This window comes from Apteryx rowi, unplaced genomic scaffold (genome assembly GCF_003343035.1).
Source record: "Apteryx rowi isolate R43461 unplaced genomic scaffold, aptRow1 scaffold_538, whole genome shotgun sequence".
In the NCBI taxonomy this organism is placed as follows: domain Eukaryota; kingdom Metazoa; phylum Chordata; class Aves; order Apterygiformes; family Apterygidae; genus Apteryx; species Apteryx rowi.
In genome coordinates this window covers 144,277-162,496 of record NW_020450803.1, presented here as the reverse complement: position 1 = coordinate 162,496, position 18,220 = coordinate 144,277, and the positions used below count along the sequence as shown (strand labels likewise).

The following is an 18,220-nucleotide window of genomic DNA, read 5'->3' as shown; positions in this document are numbered from 1 at the left end:
TAACTGGCTTTAAGTGGTAAGGGTGAATAAAAGAGACTGTAATGCCAAGGTCCCTCAGCACTGTGTTTTAGTAGTTAGTTTGCCTACCCTTAGGAACCAGGCTTCAAGCTCAGTATAGATAAGGCCCTACTGCTAATTAGATTTCAGCTAACTCCCCTTAAAATTTGTGCAGCTGTTTCGTACAATCTGTGTGTAAAACCACATTATTTAAAGAAACTTGTATTAGAAGCTAGGTTTCCTAAGGAAATGAGCTTCTACTGTCCCTGTGTGTGTAGGCATGTGTGTTCATCTGGGAGTGCCCCCTACTTGAATCCAGTAGCAATTTCAACCAAAGGGTCATAGAACAGCAGGGATCCATGAGATACTACATTCTTACAAGTTTCATGAAAGCAGGCAGCTGGGCGAGGACAAAGGTCCTGTTAATCCACTCCATCTCCTCTGGGAGAAAGGCACACAATGAACCTCATCCTTATTAGTCATCAGAGAACCCACACAGGACTGCACTTACGTACCCAGCTTTACAGGCAACCAGGGTTCACTGGTTTTCATGCTCTTGGAACTACTTCTTGCATAGTTATAAGGATCTTTTAATCTCATTCTAATCTGACTTTTCTTAAGCAGTATCCCACCTGACTATGAATGAAATGGTCAACTGCTGAACAGGTAAAATGCTTAGAGTGTATAGTTCTCTGAAAGCTGAGCAAATCAAACAGTTTCTCTGTGCCAGTCCAGGCCCTCAAACCAGGATGGAGTCACCTGAGAGACTGCAGTGATTTTACCCATATCTGATACCAATGCAGCTAGACAGGCAGCCTGGGACCCCTTATTTGCTGAGTAAATTCCACCTGGTTTACGAGTCTTATTATTGTGATGGCAGGCATGAGAGGTGCAATCGGCCTGAAATTGTGTAAGAGTAGCTTCAGTCACTCAGAAGAAACCAAAATCCTTCTACTTCATTTATATTCCCATACTATTCAAAACAATTAAGAAGGAATAGTAGGAATGATAGAAGAGGTGTTAGAACACCATAAAAATCACATTTTTAGTATCACATGAATATTTATGTCAACATTCATTTTTTCACTTTGAGTGCAAAAAACAAGACCTGCGCTTTACGCTAGCACGGACCAGTACAGAAGTTGCCATTTCTGAGTTATCCACTGGTTCAACTTGTTCATCTTATAGAGGATGTTCCAACCTTTTGTACTGCATTTCTTGTTTTCTTGAGATAAATTCTGAGGAAAGTCACCCTGGGCTGTGGCCATGTTACACCAGGTGTTGCTGTTTCCCATCACTGACTGACTCTGCCCCTTTGCCATAGGCTTCTCATGAATTCCCACCTACTGAGGATGCATTGGTAACACTGCCTTGAGAGTATTAATCAACAAAAGGGCTGTGTTACACCAGTTATGTACAAAAATATTTTTAAACGGTTTTTATGCTGCAAAGCATTTGAAATATATATTAAAAATATATCTATGGTTATAGAAGTATATTTCTTCCTACCCCCATTGGCATCCACCCTTTGACCCATACAGGGCAGGAGATCACTGAAAAATATTGAATTTCAACATGTAGTTAAAATGATACTGAAATGTATATGTGCAAGGTGAAAGAATTAAGAGACAAATGAGAAATCTAGCATTTCTTAAAGGAAAACTAGGTGATTTTGATCTACTTACTGTATTGGAGTGCAGAGTGAACTGTAATAATGTTTTCTGCTTCTTGGGGTATTTGTTTCCTAACTTTTTATAGGTCATTTTGAGTCTCCAGGTGTTATAAAAACATCACCTCTTGTCCTGTACCGGTGCCAGTCAAAGAAATAGCCCAGTCTGCCTCCTTTTACGCTTTTATTCTTGGCAAAATCTAATTGCATTTGAATATCATTACCAATGAGTAGCTAACATAATTACATTGTAGCAGAAACATGTCATCTCTCTAGAAATGGTATCTAATCAGTCTTTTAACTCATTCCTGCCTAGCTGTATGTGCATGATTATAGAGGAAAGTATAAAATGTCAATCACATCAAGTAAAAAATGTTCAGAATGAGGGTTTCCATTGGCAGATTATGCATTTCAGGCAGAGCAGCAGCAACCCTGATCACATCTGTTGACACATCAATTTTCTTGCTCATGTCTATGAAGCGTCAGTTGTTCAGCTTTGATCTAGCAGACCACATATTACCTCATTTTTCAGATTTGTTCAGAGGCCACTAACTTTGCATATTGTGTACTGCAGGAAACACCAGCTTTAGGAAACAGAGGTGGTAAGTCATCATTTCAAGAAAGAGCTGAATCAGACTTTGGGCATAGGTAAAGAATTCAGGATTGAGTATTACAAAGATAGTTACTAACAGTTCTCTCCTTATTTCATTCAGTGCTTGTTTCTTTTCCCCCTTAAATCAAAATTAACAGAAACATGTGAAATCTGAAATCTCTGCATTCCCAAGAAACAAAGAAAATATTTCTTATTTTATTGTAGCCATCAAAAAAGTTATCTGCTTGCTTCAGAACTTAGAATTGTTTCACAGGCTGACATGGATTTAGATCTCCTAAAACCACGACGTTTTGACATACTCAATTGCTTTGTTGCAAAAGCAGCTTTATTAGAGCGATCACTTCCATACCCACAATTTGCTGGTCTGACCCAACTCTGAAACACGTTAGTGTTCTAAGATCAAACCTGAAATGACTCATTAAAAAAACCATGATTTTTCTGAACTCAAGGGAAGATTTCTATGAAATGGAGAGAAATTCAATTAATGTCAATGGAGGACAAGTAACATTACTTTTATAATTCACTTTTATACTTTGTATCAAGATAAGCTGCATTTTCTGATGCAAATTGCAGGTCTGTTTATGCAAGGTGAATTTCTGTAGGTGCTTTTTCCTTGTTGAAATCAAAACTTCATACAGCGTGTGCATTATACATACCCTTTTTGTCAGGGTTTTTGGTTCAGAGAGTCTACCGTACAAAGTTTTGTTTCTAGTCTTAATTACATACTTAAGAGGTCTGTACATGGTACCTTTAAAACCACAGAGGTTTTACCAATATATTTATATGAGGGTTGTTTTCCTTTTTTTTTTTCCCCACTGGAATAGAGTTTACATTTTGAGATGTGACATTTCCTTAAAGTCTGTAATATTGTGACTCTCGTATATGATGATTCAGCTAAGTTGAAATGGACTGAAGTGACTTTATTCAGAATATCACTGACTTCAATGTAAACTTTATGTTCAGAGAAACAAATCAGGCCATATCACAGAAACACCCAGGTAGTTGCCAAAACAACGTGGAGTGAATTTCTAATGAATGAAGAGGAATGAGCTCAGCAAGGAGGAATTATACTTTCATCACTCGGAAGAGTGTGGTTACACATGGCTCTTTGCTGCTTCAGCATGGACTCACTTCTGATGTGCCTGCATGCCACGTGGCTGCAGGACCCAGAAACGAGCTCTGCAGGGCCAAAAACCAATATAATACGAATTTGTGAAGGGGAGCAGCCCAAAAGGGTGATCTGGAAACCACCATTACAAGTTTGTGTTGTAGGGCACGCAAATACTAAAGCCATTCAGCTATTCATAAATAGCTAAATAGAAAGAGCATAGGCTAAGGCCTGGAAGGACACAAAAGAATAGGGACATGGGCAAACTGAACAGATAAGCAAGGCCAAAATTAAAAGTTCCTTATTTAAGCTTCTATTCTTCAGCCCGGAAGGGAGCACTGCTGGACCTACTTCACATGCCAGGTCAAATTTTATGTATTGCCCTAGCCCCAGGAGCTTGTTTTAGATGTTTCCATTATGCATTCATTTCTTCTTTTTGCTACCTTTCTATTTCCATCTGCATTCATTAAAATGTTGAAGCTGACACCAGTATAGTAGTTTTTGTGGAATCTCTAGCTTTTTGCATCAATTCAGCCTGGCGCAATTTCCACAAATGCCTCGTCTGTCACAACTGCAGACCCTTCTTGCCGCAACTGTACCTATGTTTCAGAGCAGAGCCAGAATGACAATGTTTTCTGATAAACACTACAATGCACAGAGCGGCAAGCTCTCCTGTTTGGTTCATTTCCTTTCAATTTGCTGGAGGCCATTAAGTGCCTTACACAAGACGGTTTGTTTCTCTGTAGAGATGTATAGCCAAGGTGCCAGTTTCCTTCAAATACAACCTCATCATAACCATATTTTAGCTGCTAGTTCTCAACTGTTTATTGGCTGGTATTCCTCTCCTTGTTCAGCCCTTCACACATTGTAGTTGTTATGCTTGCTGTCAAAAACATTGAGTTTTGCCGATTATATAAACGATACCTGTTTTTACTATCAGTTTTAGGATCTCAGTAAAATCTAACACTCAGAAAAAGCAGCTCATGTTTATTACTGCAACATCATAAGAACAACCATGTCTTTTAAAATATATATATATAGAAGAAATATTCTTCAGCCTTTCCTGTTAAGTGCTGCAGAAATACAAGATGATACTAAAGATGAAACACCACCACACACCCTCAGTGTAATTATAAATCGATTTTTACATAATTATAAAATGAAATTCAAAATGTAATTATATAAAATTTCAAGTCTGTACTTTACTAAGAAGTTAGAAATATTTCTGTGTAGTACCTGCATTTTAAAAGATTGCTTTCTAGCAGCTAGATATGTGGCAGATTTTGAATGTAAAAATGAAACTTCCCATTTGTGGCCTTTTACTGTTGAGAAAACAAAACTATATTTTGAAGAATTAATTTACTGTATTTTTGAACAGTCTTGAAAACTAAATGATACCAGCATAAAAGTTCTCCTCAGCAGCATACTCCTAAACCAGTTTAGCATATCCATTTTTATATTCTTTGAAGTACAGACCTCCTAAGTATTTGGTAACTTTCTTTAATGCATTCACAGTATGTCTATAAATTGTAGAAATGGATCAACATTTGAGTGTCTTCTATCCAAATGATGTGCAGAACTTGATAGTGTACACTGGTATGAAATAAATTGTCAGCTGTTTCTTACTTCCACTACTGTAAATACAAGGTATAGTTTTCAGCCCTTTTGCCCTCAATGATAAAAAACAATTTATCAACAATAAAATCAGTTACCAAAAAGTTATGCCTCTTTTCTCTACAGAAGCCTTCTAGCAACATATTCTCAGCATAATGACAGCTAAAGCAGAGTTATTTTTAATATTCATCGTTCAATCCATGAAACATTTAAACATACAGGGCCCTATCAAAGCAGTATATATTCATTCTTCTATAAAGCAACTAGATTTACAGGGAAGGGAAAAGTGGAGGCAAGACAAATATACCTGCCTAATAAAACAAACAAGCCTGACCAATTTATTCATTAAACTCACAATTAAAAAACAGAGTACTCCTAAGCAGACTACAGGACAACCTGCAGCAACTTCTTCCAGATTTTTTAAAGCTAAACAAACATTATTTCCAGCCTGAATACTTTAGCTTGAATTTGAGACCACTGATCCAAGATCTGTAATCTGATAAACTGATTAGTTCATTATCAAATTTCTGCAGCTTATGAATACTCAGGACTATGATGAAGTCACATCTTTTAAAGAGATTGAGTTTATTTCACTGTAAACTTTTTCCAACTTTTTAATAATTCTCATGACTCTTAACCCCTTCTCCTTTTATGATTTTTCTTGAATTGCTGACACTGAACTAAATGCATGTGACTAAATGTGCTGGTATCAAACTGAAAGGAAGCAGACTACATTTTATATATATAAATATATATACACACACACGTATATATACACATATGCACACAATTCTTTTTTAAAAAAAGTGTTCTGACCTGCAGAGCCTCTGTGCCAGTTTTAAGATTAGAAACATGTATTTAGCTCACTATCCACAAAACCTACTAAAATCCTTTTTGCATAGGCTTTTCTACAAGGCATCTTCTTGTCCTCCTTCTCCTCTCCATGCAATCCTGTGAAGTCCAAATTTTTTGTACAGATGTATGACTTTACACTTTGCCCATATTAAAACATATGGCACAGCAAAATAAAATGGAATTCCAAGACACCAAAGTTTGCGACGAGAAGGTAAGCGATCATTACTTTGCCTTTTTTATACATATTTATGTATACGGGCATGTGTGGCAGTGCACATTATCATTTATATAAGCACTACCGATAATTTGCTCCTTACATATAGAAAAATGGTATATCAAACAGTAGAAACCATTAAATTCCTGGTGTAAGTGTCTCTACTGTATAGCTTCTAATTTTTGTTACATACTACAAGAAAATCCCAATCTGGTTTCAGTAAGATTTAGATGCAGATTTACCAGTTATCTGTCTTACTGCACAGACTGGGAATGTCCCTTCAACAACCCACATACGTCAGCTCCTCTCCAGCACAGCAACTCCTTTGGAAACCATCAATATACTTAAGTGAAAAGCAACCAGCTAAAATGATGAACCCAAACTGAAAAAGATTCTGAGTTAACCCCAAGTCCTTACTCAGCTTTTATACTGCTTTTGTTTTTAGAAGCAATTTTAACATTTAACAAAGTTCAGAGGTTAGTGATTATTAAATCAGGAAACAATTTATTGCAGTTACTCACACACAAAAAAAATCAATTGTTTATTATTTACAAGTATAAATACATTAATGCTACAGCTCTGCTGCCATGTTCTTCATTATCATTGCACCTTTGGTAAGGATAATGTGTTACGTAAGGAAGGTGTGTTAGTCTTCCCAGGAAGATGTGCAATCACCCCCGAAATTTAACAAAAGCAAATATGCAAGCGTATGTCATAATGATACTTACATTGTTCATAGTTATATATATTTTTAGTACTGAAAGAAACTGTACATTGGATTTGGATAATTTTGGTCTAGCAGATCTAAGATGTTTCTATTTTCAAAAGAGTAATAGTTTATTTGGTCACAAGTCATTACTGCCTGCTCAGTTCAGTGTTTTACTGCATCAATAGCTTTTGGCTTTGTAGAGAATGTTTCTATTATTTTTCCAAGTCACTTGTGGAGCCAGCACCAGCAGATGCTGTCAATTGTCTGAATACCATCACTTCAGTTGCAAGACAACCTTCAAAAAGAAGAAGAGAAGGAATGAGATCAAAGTTGGATGAGATAAAAAGCTAAAATAGTCTTGGAAATACAGCTTTATGCTTTCTGTTACAGTAACACTACAACATGGGACTGTATAAACACATCTTTCCTCTGGAAAATGCACCTCACAGCTACTACTACTTCTAACAATTTTCTTTTGTGCTTACTGCACACAAACCATTCTTCAGTTCCTTGTGATTGAAAAAACAGAATGGTAATTCCAGGTCCACTGGATTCACTTCACATAAAGCAGAACAGAGGGCTCCATTTATACAGTAAATTCCTCACTGCCTTCCCGTAGAAGTGCAAGTATGGAATGACAACCTCCTATAGCAGACCTTCAAGCAGAATGCAATGCACGTGGAAACCACTGAAGTCTGGGCTGGAAAAAATCCTTGTTTGCATAGTGTAGAATTCAAGACAAGTTGCTCTTTTCATTTGGTTTGGGGAAAAAAGTTCAGGGAAAAGAAAGCCGTTGAGAAGCACAGTCATTTCAAGAAAGCTGCACCTGTGCCTCCACTAACGCATTTATCTCACTGGAAACTGTGTAGCTCCCCAGAGGTCTCACACCAGCCTCACTGAAGCAACAGGTGGGCTTAATATTTTGAACTACATAAGACACCAAGATTAATAGCACTATTATATCTTAGTACTTCATCCCAAGAACTACAAATCAATTATTTTCAGTTGTCATATACCAAAGATTATTTTAGAAACTTTGATCTATAAATTCCAGCTATAGCACTATAACATTACATAAAACATCTAAAGAAAATCTCTATACACTAAGCATTAAGAAGCAACTAGACACTGTCAAGCTCTAAACATGTCAGTGCACCACTTTCACATCCATCCTATAGGATGCCAGAGAATTGTCTCCCAGATAAATAAATATAAAATATTTAAATAAATAAAAATAAATATAAATATTGATAAATATTTGAAGTATATTTTCAGATTAAAAAAAAAAGTCCTGCTCCCCCCTCCCTTTTTTTTTTTTTTTTAAACAGAGCCAGAATGAATACTGAGATGTAACTGAACAAGGATGGTTTCCAGGACACATGGTTATCACTATGGTGCAAGTCAGATGACACTTCTTCCCCCAACATTTTTTTTTAAATCCTCCTCAGTCTTTTCTATTAGAAAATTTGAGACATCCCAAATAAGTCACACTTGAAACTTTCTTCTTGCGTTATAGACATATTGGCATCTTTGTAATTTTCTTCCTGATTTACTGTGCCATGGAAATTAAAGTATTTAATTTCAGTCAAGCAACTCTGTGGTATGCATTCCCAACCACTGATGTTTTGTGAAGCTGGGGGAATAGCAGAGTTCTCCAATCTTTCAAAATCCCACTCTCATCTGTCACTTTGTCATTTCATTTCCTTCTCCTCTTACTCTTGCAAGACCTTTTAATGATGCTCTGAACAGAGTACTGTGCTTATCAGGACTCTAATTACATTTCTAAAAAAATTTCTCAACTGCACTGTGCTAAAAACACCTGAAATCTGTCAAAGAAAAACTAATTTATGTAAGCTGCTTTACATAAGACTTTCTGTAACTCTAGAGTCAAAGGATATTTTGCTAATGAATGATTTACTTCAGGTTTTCAGCAGGATATTGGTAACAAACAATTTCAGTTAAAATAAACTCCGTAAATGAGAACTCAGTAAGAAAGGATAGTAATGGTAAAATCTACCTTATTTGCAGCTTCTAATGCATTTATTAGGTTCTGTAACTCTTCCTTATTCATTTCTATAGAGATTGGTTTAATTTCACCATTTTCTCTCACATCCAAATCAAGATTGAGAAGTGGCATTTGCAGCATGGAGATTTTATCACTGGAGAGAGCAAGCTGTGTAAGTTGATGAAACAAACAAAAAAGTGAAGGTGAAGCCATAAAGTTTTTAGTCTTTCTTAATATCACATCTGCACTTTCTATAGAAAGAGTACTACCAGAACAAACATCAACATGAAGAAACTAACTTCTCACAGCCATCTCTGTAGCTGTTTTTTTTTAAACCGGCAATATACCAACAACCATTTTCATAGCAAAACATTTGTCAAAAGAACTTGTTAACGTTACAGGGCTTCTAAATTTTTGTGTTCTAAATCATAAGGAATGAAGCTCTTTATGATGCTTTATGAATGATGCCCTTTAAAGTAAATTTTGAAGTCACCTTACTCAAAGAGTTCTGGTAATCAACAAGTGAGAAGGGTTTTARGAGGGGGAGGTAGGGAAAAAGAGGACAGTTCTGTGCAGTTTTCAGCTCTCCAGCTGATCAAATACTATTTGCCAGATACCCTATTCAACAAATACCGATGAGGATTATACAACAATTGTGTGGGTTTTTTGGTTTACTATTATGTCTACCCTAACATAAGTTAGACTTTAAAATGTATTAGCGTATTAGTTGACGACACTGCAGGTCAGTTTCTGTACCCAGCTATCTTATTTAGAGAGCAGAACACGGTACAGCAAGGGAGAGAGAATCTCCTTGGTAGGATTCAATTAGAGTAAGTGAAAAAGAACACTAAAACCAGCTCAGGCAAAAAAGAAGAGTGGTTTAAACAAAATGCAGGCAACAGTTTAGATATCTACTATAAGTTTGTATCACGAAATAGGAAGAAAGCCAAAAAATCCTTCACACGAAAAAGTTAAGAGAAACCATAAGTAACACGAGTTCTCACAAGTCTGGTTTAGATTCTTGTCAGCAGTAAACACAGATAGCAAGAGAGATCAAGGCTTAGTAACAGCTCATCTGAAGCACAGTATGTTGCCATGGCATCAGCTCTTGCAAAACCTTGTCTATTTAGGCACTGCTCTTTGATTTCCAAAGCTGTTTGCTGCACAAATTATTCTTGTTGAGACAGAAAACTATTTACTATTTAACAGCTTCCATGGACAAATACCATTACTTACAAAGTCTACATTCTAAGTCTAAGATTGCTCAGAGCTTAATTTAAAGCAGCAATGTCTTTGTAACCCCAAAGCACCATCCAACTTTAGGCAGCACACTTATTAGTAAATAAATCCAAAGATAAACGATTTCAAACTGATCAGTAAATGATTTAATGCAGGAATCTAAAAATTTGAAGAGTCAGGGAACCACACTCTGAATTAGTGTAATACTGTTTATTTAAAGTAAATATATTCTTTTTCCATAGAGTAAAAATACTGTCTATTCAGGCCTCAAAATCATGACAGCAAATGAAATTTTCAGGTGTTCCTGAGTAACTTTCATTCTCCTTTTAGGAGAGAGATAATTTTGTATACTGTAGTAAGAAAAAAAAATTTTTTTTCTTTTTTTTTTTTTCTCCCCCCAAGACTTATATAGATTTCTGGAAGGTCTTTGGCCTGTTATCATGAATGTGGGTTTCTGGTACCTATAAAAATTGAGCCATGCATCACAGTGAGCTGGCCTACTAAAGAGACTGTATCGATACTTACTACCACATTGTGGAACACTTCTTCCTTAGGTATATTCAAATAACACTAAAGAAATAGTCTCACCTTTAACTGCCAGTCAAAATCCTGCAGCTGGGCAGAAGAGATTGCATTTACTCTTTCTACTAATGCATTCCTGATTTCTTCCTTTCTGCCTTTTAGACATTTTGTGATTGCTTCTTGATAGTTTGAATTTAATGCATTCATCTGTTCAGCAGCCTGTAAATATCAAAATAGATTAAAATTAAGACTGCTTTAATTATGAACCACAGAAATAAGATACACCACGCATTAATAGCTCCATAGGTATCCAAGCCTGGATAGCTGTTAACACTGGACTTCATAACCTCATCTTACTTGCACTGTTCTCAGTGGCCAACAGTTAAAGTTGGTATCTACCATGGCAACGTTAAAAATATATATATATATTATCTTGATGGGCAGTAGTGCACAGCTGATGCACAAGGTAATTTAAATGAAAAGAGACAAGAGAATGGAGGCTTTCTTGGCCTTCCTAGATGCCATGCTAAAATGAAAACAAAAACCACACACACACAAACAGCACAGGCTTAGTTCTGAGAGTTTCTGAAGATCAGAGTGGAGACAAATCATATTATTTTAGCTTAAACAGACATACTAACAAAGCCCTTATTCTATGCCTCCTTCTGTGACCTGGCTACTAGCAAGTAGTCAAAATACTAGCAACAGGCAGAAGATGAGAATTAAGATTCCTGATAATGGAACAAGTTTCTGCAAAATTTAGACATACTGAAATGCCCTGAATTATGGTCCCTGTCCTTCATGGCCTATTTAGACTAGATGTTTAAGCACTTACATACAGCCACTATTTTAAGACACTTCAATACTGTGGCAATAAACAGACTAAACCAAATGAGCATAAATTGTTTTCATTGCTAATGACACAGATTTAATTCTGTGGTACATAAGATATCAATTTAAATAATTGAAACGGTATTTTAACAAATCAGTACTATTCAGTACATTTTAAGAAGTGTCCAATTTCACCTTCTCTTTGAAAGGGAGCATTACATTTCAAAAAAAAAAGCATTACATCTCTAAATGCTGCTTGCTTTTTACCTGAGGCTATTCAGATTTAGCCTGTTACTATTCAAATTCTACATTACCAAAAAAAAAAAACCTTAGGACTGAATAAACCACCAGGCTAATCACTCCAGTCTGATCTCTCAAAATCAAATCCAACCAGTGATGAGCCATTACCTCTTCATCAGATATGTTTTTGCCAACTGTGGTTTTCAAATATGTCATTGTTTCTTCTAAAACCTCCATCCACTCCGTCAAGCTCCAGATACCACCATAATCCTGGTAGCGAGGATATGCACGGCCACATATGCCATCAACTATTTTATGAAGGAACTGAAAGAAACAAAGTGAAACCTAATGAAAACCATATTGATACTGTAGTTAACCTATACCACATGTGGGATTCAACAGGCAATTCAGTTATCACTCTGCTGAGTACTGTCTCAGTGCTCTCTCAGAGGGCAGCCAAAACATAACTCGGAAAATTCATAAGGTAAAGAGGCAGTCCCTAAATACCAGCCTTCCTCCAAATCAATTCCCACACTTTGGCCACAGAAATCACAATGTGATTCAGATTCAGCTTGGGCTTATTTTTGTTTCTGTGCGCTATATAACGTGCTTTCCAGCAGCACGCTGCCACAGCACAAAGCAACTCAATACTCTCAGAGGCAGCTGGACTTCGAGGGTGAAGAGCGCAAGCCGCACGGCTGAGCGCCGGGTCTGCGCGCCTGCGGGCCAGCTCCGGCCTTCCTCTGGGTCTGCAGCACCAAGAGTCTTCTGCGTGTCCGATCTCTCGTCCCGCTGTAATAACTCTCCTCTGAGCACCAGAGGGGGCTGACCGTCTCACGGGCTGCAAAGCCCCAGTAATCAGCGCCTCTCCGACCGCACCCGGCAGCTCCGCGCAAGCAACCGCTTTCCCTCGGCAAAGCGCTGAGCTCTGACCGAAGCGCCGCGCTGCAGAGAGCTCGCRAGCGCTTCCACTAACCTAAGCCAGGGAAAAAGAGCAAACCAAGCACCCAGACCATGAGCCAGGCGCGCTCTGAGCGCACCCTGAGCCCGCGGTTTTGGTTTCGCTCGGGAAAGGCCCACAGGCAGCAGAGGGGGAGGATCGCGCAGGCGCCAACCTACACAGGGCCCGAGGAAGAGGGCACGCCGCTCGCTTCAGCCCCGCTGCCTCCCCGGTGCCAGCGCTGCCCCCCGCCCCGGAGGGGGGCTACCGGACCCCCCCCCGCCCCGCGTTTGCGTAGCGGCCCCACCTCCAGGGCCTGGCCCGGCGGCAGCTTCTCCAGCAGCCGCAGCATATCCCGGCCGCTGCCCTCCCCGCCGCACACGTGACCTCCCCGCTCCTCTCCTCTCCCGCCCGTCCCGTGGCGGCGCGCATGCGCACGGGCAAAGAGCCCGAGCTCGCAGGTTCGAGTCCCGGCCCCGGCGGCAGGGGGGGGCCGCTCCCCTGTGTGTGGGAAAGCGCCTGGTCAGCAGCCGCTGCGCCCCGGCTGAGCCCGACCTGAAGGGGCGGCGAGGCCTGGGGCGGCGCGGGGCGGCCGCTGGGCGCCTGCCACCGCCTGTGCCTGGCGGAGGGGAGCGGGCCGGGCCGGGGAGGGGGCCAGTGCGGCTCCCAGCCCGCCGCCGGCCGCGCCGCCTGCGGCCGCGCTGCAGGCACAGCCGGGACCGCCCGCGGCTCACAGACCTCCGTGTTCAATGACACCGGAGTTGTTCTCATGTTCCACCTGGTTTTGCGGCTCTGCTTGTTAACCCTGAGCGCCCTGACTTCTCCTTTGATTGCAGGGGAGTGTGTTTTCAAGGCTCATGGCAGGCGACAAGAGGTTCCACATCTTTTCTGATAGTAAATGCGATTGGAGAAGTTAGGAGAAATGCTAATGACGGAAGTGCGTGCTGCTGGCACAAGGTTTACCAGGAGCAGCTCATGTCTTGTCTCCGCTTCCACAAAGCAAAACCTTCCCCAGAGGAGCTATATGGAACAGTTTTTAACTTTAGCAATGCCCTTTCCATTCCTGAAGTTGATCTGAATGTCAGCATGAAGAAGCAACAACCCCCTCAGCAGAGCGCAAGAGAAATGGTGTGCATTGAAGTCCCAGCAAAACCCCGAAGCGCACAGAAACCGGCATGCCTGCAGGCAGGCCTTGTTTCACGGAAATCACTAGGCCAATTCACAGGTGTAAAATCCTGCATATGTAAGCATAATGCTGGGCCCTAAGAACATGAAAGCAGGTACGAATCTGCACTGGTGGATATCAGGTCGGTGGAAAACCCCAGGCTGGTTAAGTCCATTTGCAGCATGTCTTCTGCAAACACTGACCCTGTAGGAACAGTGTTGTGGGGGGGAGTTTTGGAGAAGAAACAGATGAGGAAGAACCAATTTCATGTTTTGCTGACAGTGTTAATAGGTTCTGCAAACTTTCAGATGCACCCAGTTTTTGTCTGGGCTTGCTACTGCTAATAGGTTAGATTTTTAATAAAGGCTTCTGGAAAAAATGTACCTAAATTTACTCTGAAAAATGTATTGATGCTGCTGTTAAAACTCCGGAAAAGCTGAAATTGCAAAGAAAAGTAAATTGTATTTTAAATCATTTTCAATAATAATTTCCTTCATTTCCCTGGAATTTGCAGCTTGTTTTATTAGGAAACCTATCGTTTCTGTTATGACTGTACTGCTGCAAAATGGAACAGCAGGGGGAGCTTCCGCCCTAAATAAAACAGACCCAGAGACAAGACAAGAAAAATAAGAAAGAAATCCAGACTTAGAGAAGGAAGATAGAGTGAATAAGGAGAGTGGTTGCAAATGCCCCATTAGGCTGAAAGGGATCAGACAAGTGACAAATGTGATGGAGCAAAGACGTAACACATGAAAGGGAGGAACACGGCAAAAGAGGACACAGATGCATTCTGTCTGACAAATTCTCAGTAAAGACCTTTTACAGCAGCTTATTTCTTTCAGGTCTGAAGAATAAAGAGTCTCACTTTTCATAAATGTATAGCTTTAGAGTAAAATTTTAGATTCAGTCAACTGAAATATAAGGAGCAAAGTAGAACTTGGCAAGAAAAATCAGAACTGGGTTAGCTAATGCCGTATTTCTGAGCCCACCTACAATTACAAAGTAGTGCAGCACACAAAACTGGCCTTTGGCAGTTCAGAGTTTGTTTGTACTTCTATTATTTGGATCAAAGTTTTCATGCTTCTGTACCACAGCAGCAATAACCCACCCCACTGCATATAAGTCATCAAAAAAACATAAAATCAGAGACAGAGAAACTGCTGTAGAAAGGAAAGTAGGTAGACGAGATCCCACAATGATAAGAAGAGTAGCTTTAGGAGAGAGAACTGTGGAAGTAACTTCTTGTATTATGCACATCGATGCTGACTCAGAGGGTTTTGCTTGCTTTCACAGATAACCCACAAGCTAAAATACAGTAATTTAACCTATTTTAAAATGAACCCTTTTGTAGTCCTTGTTTTGGAGGAATGGCAATAATTAAAAAGCTGAGAAATAATTTAATAATCAAAGGCTCTTAATATTATAGTAGCATAAAAGTCCAGTTGGGGGGAGCACCTGAACGTCAGTATAACTGTATCCCATAAGGAACTCTTAAACTGGCATGTCAACAGAAATAGATAGATAGCTATTTTACCAACACAAAGGTGCCAGTAAGACTTTTTAAATGCAGAGGAAGCATGAGGTTGCAGTTCAGGTCAAGCTGAGCTAAATGTAGGTTGCTATGAAAAAGGTCCCACTGCTCCCCTCACCTGTTTCCAGCTCTACTTCCATTACCCCTCCCTCGTGTCAGCATTAGTGTGCCTGTGGCTGACATGGCTGAAAAATCATAGTTATTTTTGTATTGATTTATTTTTTTCCTAGGTTAGATTTCAGCCAGATTGGATCAGAGCACCACTTCTGACAGAAGAGAATTAGCAGGAACTTGTGYCTAGGACTGAGGGAGAAGACAAAACTGCCCCTTCTGGCAGTCCACACTTAGATCGGCTGAAATTGGTCCTGAAAGTGTGGCTTAAAACATGCATAGCAATCAGTGAACCACTTGGATTCTTAAACCAGGAGTCTAGAAAGCTTTTGTAGAAGCTTATATATAAACATGCTCTGTTATACTAGTGAGGTGCTACAGCCAAAGATGACTGAAAATAATGTACCTTTCTTCAATTCTTACAATCAGACCAACGAGTCAAGTTCACAGTAAGTGAAGCTGAATAAACAACAGGACACTGACGCGCAGAACATTCTTTATTAGCTATTTCCTCTTTACAGTCTATCATCTACAGTGTTATCTTTTTCAACAGCTGAAATGTCTGCAGGCTCATTATATTTAGCATTCAGTCTTATTTAAATATACTCTGGGGATGACTTACACTCCTGAGATGATAGTCACATCAGAATTTTCTCTCCTGAATAAGAAATCAGTTTCTTAAATAATTTTACTTGTAACATTTCTTGGTCTTCTTGGCTATTCATGCCAACATTTCATTTTTTCCCTAAATCTCCTTTATTTGACAAAATCCCAATTTTTATTCTTCATTAAAATTTTCATGGTATGGTTTCCAAAGGCTTTGGCTCTTGAGGATTCATTAGTCACACATACCTCTTCAAAACTGCATCCTATCAGGAAGGAGGTAGGTATACCTCCTTCTGTCAAACGTATGTTTATACAACCCATCTCCTGGGTACAAGGGCTCTGTATTATTCAAGGACACAGCCCATATTCTTATCTCTATACTTATCTCCATATTGTCTAACTTTTTCCAGTAGAGTGATGTAACAAGAGGGGCTTTCTTAATTGTTGTTGTTTTCAGTTCTCACTCTGGAATTTCAAAATCCTCTTGTTTTCTGTAGCAGTTCTTCAGTCCTTTCAACAGATTGCACTTAAGAGCTAGCAGTAGCTGTGAGGGACACTTTTGTTGTTCAACATCACCTTAGAGACACAGAATTTATATACTGAACTCTATGTCACCTTTTACAGAGAAGAACATACTAAACAGATCATTCAAAACAGCTCTGCTGCATTGCAAGATTTTCAGAGAGGAGACTCTCTGAGTGTACTTCAAAGTACCAGATGGGAAAAGTCTTGCAGATATTTTTCTAAATCAAGAGAGTTAACATCATGAGATTTTTAAATATCTGTACTGGGTTCATCTTGACACCTGTCCCGCTGAGGTAGTGGAAGGGCCAGTAGCTGGTTTAACACACAGTGTTCTGTAGGACAGAGGAAGAGGAATAGCTTAGACCAGAAAAGCAATCTACTCTAGGCCAGGGAGTCTGCAGGTGGCTTGAGCCATAAACCTGTAACTAACATAGCAGATGACATAAAGCACTAACTAAACCACACCATGCCTTAAAAGAAGCAGCTTAAGAGCAGCTGCCATTGTGTGATGCAAGTCTCCTTAGGCAAAACTGAAGGACATAAAGAAAGCTGAGAAAAATGTCCTTGGAAACATTTTTTAAAAAGGAATGGTAGAGCTGAAATAGGAAAAGCAACCCCTGAGGTAAGTGGTGGCACTACCAGCATCAAAGAACCGAAAAATATTGTAAAATGTGACCAGAGCAAAGACCCCACGAGTGCTTTGGACTTGGCAACACCTGAACTTAAAAGAGCTGCCTCTGCTGGGTGCACTGGAGTATTCTCTCTCCAGAGCCTCGGCACACCTGACCACTGCTGGTGAGATCTTGCTAATGGGGAATATGCATCACCACTTAATTTTGTGCCTTCATATACATATACAATAAGGACTCTCTGCTGGAGCAGATGGGCTGTCCTTGTATTGCTTGCTATCTGCCTGACTACCCCCAACTCATGATTTAGCACTTTGACAGCACTGCAAGCTCACAACTCAAGACAAACCAGAGTGAGTAACTGGGGTTGGATGCTCACAAGCCCCACTGGTCACCATCTTACAAGGAAAAATCTATTGTTTCCATTTTTATCACTCTACATCCCTCTTTTCCTATATAAGAGCTCTAGGTGAACTGAGTAACAGGTAGTGTCAGGACTGGGATTTTGCTCGCCATGGTGCAGGTCTAGTGATTGTGATGGTTGGAATGCAAAGTGACAATGACAACAACAACAGAAAATTAATAATCACTTTTAGGACAGAAGCAGTAAATCCATAAGCCAAATCTTCCTCTCCTTCTCCAAGCCTAACCCTAAGGTTTGAATGTTAATAATGAATGTTAATAATGTGTTGGTGCAAATGGTTTCTTTGGACATAAGATAAAAGAAAATGCCCTGGAGGTAGATTATGATGACTCTTAGCACTATTAGTAAACAGCAGTTAGTAGACACTGGAATATGCTGCATAACAAGTTGCACCAACATTTCATAATAGCAGCAGAGAGAAAGTATTCCTAAAATAATAAACACAGCACTAGGTACATCTCACCTCATCCACACAAGGAATTCATGGACTATATTTATTATATACCTCAGATTTGAGAGCTACTACAATAGCTACAGTTCTATTTTTATCACATAATATTTTAAGTTAATGAAATAGAAGGTAATTTTATCAGGCTAAGTAAAAGCACAGTTTGTAGATACAGCTACATCCACGCTAAGAGTGTTTTTGCCAGTACAGCATCACAGTGCTCTT

General features: G+C 39.5%; 1 protein-coding gene across 1 annotated transcript; it reads right to left on the bottom strand.

Annotated features, from left to right (window-relative positions):
• Positions 1-1,836: 1,836 nt before the first annotated feature.
• COMMD8 (COMM domain containing 8) lies at positions 1,837-12,953 on the bottom strand. Its single transcript, XM_026081156.1, has 5 exons — positions 12,864-12,953; positions 11,785-11,940; positions 10,612-10,764; positions 8,797-8,952; positions 1,837-7,074 (listed from the first exon to the last, which is right to left on the bottom strand). Exons 1-5 carry the CDS (start codon positions 12,906-12,908, stop codon positions 7,054-7,056), a joined length of 531 nt encoding a protein of 176 aa, XP_025936941.1. The 5' UTR covers positions 12,909-12,953; the 3' UTR covers positions 1,837-7,053.
• Positions 12,954-18,220: the final 5,267 nt, after the last annotated feature.